Here is a 6,000-nt window from a genome sequence, read left to right on the forward strand (position 1 = left end):
CTCTGCAGCTCTCTTTAAGCAGGACAAGAAAATACTGTCTAGTCGTTGTCGAAGCTCTCGAGAACTGGTTAGCCAAACATTACAGCGCAGTGCTTGGCCTCGAATGTATGAATGGCTATTGATGTCAGCTAGAAATTGCTCTTTTTTTTTCTCAGCAAATGGTGCCATAAAACGAAGCAACGAAAATGCTGTAGCCCCGTGTGCTCGGATTTGGATGCACGTTGAAGAACCACAGGTGGTAGAAATTTCCAGAGTTATCCACTACGACGTCTATCATAGTCATCTGGTGGTTTTTAGGACGTTAAACCTCACATATCAATCAATCATAAACTGAAGCAAGGTGCGTGACCGCGTTTGGTAGTATTCCATGGCGACTTGAACAGCGCGGGAAACAGACAATCGAGATTAGCGCTTGTCGGTTCCTTGTCCTTGTCTGTTCGACGCGCTGTTCCAATCACCACGGTGCCATTAACTCCAATGAGAGTGCCGTAAAGTCAAATCAGCCATTTGAGCAGCTTGGGCTGCATAGTTGCCGCGGCCACCACGTGATGCCGCCACGTTTCTGCTAGCACGGTGAAGATCGCACTGCGCGTTCGAAGATCAAAAGAAATGTGCAAGGTGATGACGCTTGATGATGAACGGACGCTTCTTCTCGCTCTTTGCTCGTGGAGCGAGATAAGAACGAGAGCAATTACAGCACGGGACAGGATCTTCTCGTCCGATTCTATGGCGGCAATCGATTCACGAGGCAGCAGACTTTTCTAACGACGATTTCCGGGAAAAGTGTTGCAGGGCTCTTTTAAGAGTTACATTGAATACCTATCACAGCATAGCTTAGAGGGGTATACGGACACAAACATTTTGGTGCATTTTGTTCTTCACTTGGCAGTATGTTGCTGGAGTTTTATTATTCATAATACGGTACATCGCGTGCATGCACCAGCACACCACGGATGATTAATTACAGTCTGTTCTGTTTATAACACAAGTGTGTGATACGCAGGTGTCCCGCACGCTATCCCAGCCGTGAAATCCTGTGTCCACATCTCTTCACTATAAGGCCCCAGTAAATGTAGGGATGAAATTTCATTCCCTGCGTTGATTGAAAGATTGTGAGCTGCAGGGATCATTGTGGCGCCTGCCAGAGCATATCAGGCACGTATAGGACCGCCCGGCTCCCTAAAGTGCGCCGCACCAACTGGCGGGCTGACGTGGACGCCAAGCGAGCTGAGCTGAAGATGACCCACCGCGAAAGTTAATACGCATCCTTCCGCGTTATTGTAAAAAATACACAGAAAACATTCTTGCGCTTCTAGAACTTGGCACTCATGCGGGAAGTGGAATGTGATAAGAGACCGCCTTATCGGGAATTCCAGCTGCCACACTCCTTCCGTTGTTCCAACTGCGGGCTGCACTGCACTCTTGGGCTCAGAGCGTGACGCGTGTTCTCCGTATCTCATCAAACCGGACGCAAAGTCTCGGCCTGATTTATGTGTTCCTCCTACATGACAATCAAACCGTTATTGATGTGGCTTTACACAAAATTACATTTGTTCGAGCTATTGCAGAACAAAGAAAGAACCATAGTTGTTATGGAAAGAAACGAGAAACGCGTAAACAGGCCAAAACCAAATGTTTTGCGTGTTTTCCAATTTCGGCCTAGCTACCATAAAAAGTGACAGTATCCCTGCACTTAACTGTCTTTTTCGGTGGTATCCTGATTGAAACAAAAGCGCGATTCATCGAGCAAAGCAACGCTGTCGTTTAGCGCCTATTTGCCACAATTCACTGTACGCTAACTCACCACAGTCGAGAGGGGCGAGGTAACCGCAATTAGTACCCTTTCCTATGAAAGCCAAACAGATCCACACAATTCGTCAGGTACGCCTGTCTTCCGATAAATACGAGAAAAACCAAAAAAATGAACAGGCCAATTGGCGGCGCACCGTGCCAGCTCCTTGAAGCAAACACTCGGTTTACCCGTTCTTCGCCGTGAGAACACCGCTCGTCGGGCCTGGAAGTGCGCGGCGTTCAATCAATGCCCACCTCTGACCTCCCTGACTCGACCCGACCAAGCAGCCGCTAGCGCTATTCGCCGGAAGAGGCTAAGGAAAAAAAAAAACATAGTCAAACGCCGCACAAGGTCTCATGCGGTGCTGGTTTTGCACCGATCACTTAGCTCTTCCGCGTGCTGCTATCCACCCCTTCACTTTTATTTCGCCTGCACTCGCCTCCTGTGATTCGTACTGCACAGCGTGGAGAAGTGTTAGAAAAACTCAACCACGGTACGATGAAAACACAGGCATTATAGCCTACTTCCACGGTGTTATACTAACGATATTTAAGCGCAAAAAAAAAAAAGATGCGCACGGTGAAAAAGACGTGAGACGCTAGGGTGCTAACTCGCAACACTTATTTAGAAGCGCGCAGCGGAATATGGCAGCTCGGTATCGCACGACATGCAAGACAGGAAAACAATGACTGACCGCTTAGCTATATAGTAACTCTTTCGGAGTATAAAGCAAGCGATTGCTCCGACGCGCAGTTATCTCCTAAAACTATCACTACTTCGGCTTCGATGAAATGTACTGAACTTTCGTACAGCTGAGAACAATACGAAAAACAAGACTATTACGGATACTGTCGATTAAACAAAGTGTAACAAATGAGAGCCCAATGGTGCCACGTCTTTTCCGCCATCCTCGTTTGATTACGCGCTTGAAGACTATTAGCCGTGTCTAGCCAACATTTCCGAACACCCACGTTAGCGTTCAGTGCAACCTCGTAGGAGTGGCTAGCTTTGTTATGCAGTTAATTTAGTCATAAAACGTCCCAGGAAACCACCCGAAGACTGTTCCTATGTTTGTGTATTGCAGGCTGAGCGGAATATAAAATAACACGTGTCATTATTTATTCCTACTGCACGGTTGGTAGCGAGCTGCTTTTCGATTGGCCTGCAGCATGAATTAAATAAAAGCTCCACTAGCATTCCACAGCATTGCAGTAGAGGCGCGTCTTACGAATCACTGCACTCGATGACAGGTCCACCACTCGCCGATATGAGCGCGTAAGCTTACATTCGTCCCCATCGATGAAGACCGAAATCCTGCGCGAGTACGCGCACACAATGCATCGACCACCGGGTCTGTCACATTTGGGGGAAAGTGCTTCTGTCATCGCTGCTAAATAATCGAGACGTTGGCTGGCCTGTCCGACTCAACCACATTACCGACAATACAGGCGCCAACTTTCAAGTAGGCTATATTTTCAGAAAGGCGAAATATGAACGTGCATCCGGTCATGCGCAATGACTTCGCATAAATAACCTGTAATTCACTCTCTCCGCTCACAACCCTGAATCCAGCCAATCTAGTTCCTTCACCGACAAGTATAATACGGGTGGCTCATGCCCTTGGACGCATGACCAGATCTATGTAATCTTTCTGAAAATAAACGTCAGTTCAAAGTTATCGTCTCTCTAACCAGTGAGCGCGTGTGTGTTTTTGTGCTATTCCACAATGCATCCTCACTAAGTTGTTCGGCTCTCCTAACTACAACGATTCCGTCAGCGCGCTATGAGGATGTGCCACGGGGACGACACCTTTTCACGACAACCGGCTGTCCTCGAACGCTTGCGGCCGCCTCTCATCTCTCAAGCTGTGAACAGGCGCGCAATTACTGCCGCAATATCCCGCCACGCAACTGATGCTCTTGTGGGCCACAGGGCGTGAGGGCCTGCTGTGGTGTGCACGCGGCAAAGCAGAGCCTGCTCTGCGCTTTGCTTCTTTAGCCAGGGAATGCGAATCACATGTATTTGCATCAATGTCCCTGCCTGCGATAATACTTCGCCTCTTCATTGCGAACTACGGAGAGACAACGCACGCCGAACGGTTAAAGCGGCATCACGAATTAACAATGTGGACACTGGTGCGTGATTACGGTGACTGGCAGCCGCTGATCGTCCGGTGATGAGAATCACTCGACGGTTCTGCGACCTTTGCTGCTATCGCAAAATGTTTCACATGGCCTTCAAGAAAAAGGCAAATATGAGTGTGGCATGTATGAAAGCAGTCATCTTAGGCATACGGTGATGCGAGAACTAGCGTCTGCAACAACACAAATTTAACGTGGTCAAATGTGGATAGCTGCCACGAGTGCCTAAAGCGTTTCGCTAGGATCAAAGCATGACCACTGTGACCGATAATTATACCCTCGATCTCCTTCACAGCAAGTGTGGTTATATTAAAAAACAATAATAACTTTTATAACACTGTTAGTAGAGCATGTTTTCTTTTAACTGACGCAATGTGACAGCGCACACACACACAAAAAAAACATAGCATGCAGAGAGATATCCCTTAAACTCGCCACATACATGAACGAGTAAATATATAGGTGCACAGCAGTACTGGTCAGTCGGTCAGTGATTTCATTTGTTTTCTGCGTGAATACACCGAAGTATAGTAACCATAACCACTAAGGTTGATCCCGCTAAATACAAGATATTTAATATACGACATCTGCTACCTCATAGCACCAACGTGGAGGCGTCGGAGTATAACGTACATATAAATCAAGTTACTGCATTCCACGACACTTTTGCTTATATTCAGCGCTAGCTCTAGTGACTTGGATGCGCTAACTGGATTTTACGTATAGCAAACTCTAGATTTAATCTCGGGAACATAGCTCTGGTTCAACTTATTCGTTACTGCGTCACGAAACACAACTTAGGGGACGCAAAACGGTGCATCGGTAGTATCACACGGCTTTCCTATTGGTCGTACGCGCACGTCCACTTAGCTGCTGTGATTTCAGAATTTGCGTTACCCTTTTCCCACCCCAATGTACTGCACTGGCGCGACTTTTGAAACAGCGCTACATATGCTTAGCCTTACTACGTGCCCGTGTAGAAATTAGAACAAATGAGCGCAATTGACAAGGTTGACATTAGTGTAGCCTGTCAGTAGCCGGTTCGGCGATTACCAAACTAATCAAAACATACAGGACTTCAGGAACACCTGCGAGCTCATAGTGACTCCCTCTCGGTTATTTTTTGCCCCTTTATTTTTAATCTGTGCTACATAACGTACTCCTCTCCTAGTGTGGGGTAGTCAGCCAGGCACACTCTATTACTTTCGCAGCCTGGGACGAAAGGGATCACGTGATCTAATCAGACTAACGCGCGTGGCTTAGTCGTGAGACGAGCGCGGCTTCGTTCAGCGCATTTCCAGTGCACCGCGAGGTTGACGCACCATCCTATGGTGCCGGTACTGATTCGCGCACAACCATCACACCACACAACGCAGGCAGCCGTCGAAGCCCCTACCTTCGCCGTGCGCCTGGCAGCAGCAGAGCAGCAGCAATAGTCCGAGCCGGAGCGCGGGCCGGAGCCCTGCGCTGGCCATTGCGGAGCTTGTCCTCCTCGTCTCCGGGTCTCGTGGCGCAGGTGTCCACGAGTGAACAGAGCCCGGCTTCAAATGACGGCAGTGCACCCACTCGTGCCGGACGCTAAGCTTTTATAGGCGACGAGCGCGCCGGCAGCCTCCTCTCCGCGCCTCGCGACCTTGGCCCCCGCGAAGAAGGCCGTTACGTCACTCGCGGACGACGCTCACCTGTCCGTACAACACCACCGCCAAGTACACATACCTGTGCCCTCTCGATGGAATGGCAAATACGCTTCAAGAATCAAAAGGCGGACCATCTCATCTTGTGAATTAAGATTGTAAGCTGATCGAGTTGATTGGTGTTAAGGATAAATTTTAGGGGTGAAGCTCCTCTTAGTCTAACCTTGTCCTGCGTCAGGCGTGACCGGCAGTATCAAACAGACAGGCAGGCAAACAGATAGACAGACGGACGCACATACAGACGGACGGATGGACATACAGACAATTGGACAGACGGATGGATGGACGCTTTGCCTCACACATAATCATTCACTCCGCGGATATGCTGAGCTCCCTCACGAGTAGGACGACGGATGGAAGAAGCAGACGAGAC

The 6,000-nt window shown here is 48.7% G+C and overlaps 1 protein-coding gene across 14 annotated transcripts in view; it reads right to left on the reverse strand.

Annotated features, from left to right (window-relative positions):
- LOC119175054 (uncharacterized) overlaps positions 1 to 5,499 on the reverse strand; it is a 48,718-nt gene extending 43,219 nt beyond the window's left edge. For 13 of the 14 annotated variants that reach the window (XM_075894789.1, XM_075894796.1, XM_075894785.1 and 10 more), the window contains exon 1: positions 5,330 to 5,499. In XM_075894789.1, coding sequence (XP_075750904.1) covers positions 5,330 to 5,408 — 79 coding nt within the window. In that variant the 5' untranslated portion in view covers positions 5,409 to 5,499. The remainder of the gene's footprint in view (positions 1 to 5,329) is intronic. The other variant, XM_075894798.1, reaches the window with a different exon arrangement.
- Between the last annotated feature and the right edge of the window lie 501 nt (positions 5,500 to 6,000).

This window comes from Rhipicephalus microplus, chromosome 5, assembly GCF_043290135.1.
Source record: "Rhipicephalus microplus isolate Deutch F79 chromosome 5, USDA_Rmic, whole genome shotgun sequence".
Taxonomy (NCBI): domain Eukaryota; kingdom Metazoa; phylum Arthropoda; class Arachnida; order Ixodida; family Ixodidae; genus Rhipicephalus; species Rhipicephalus microplus.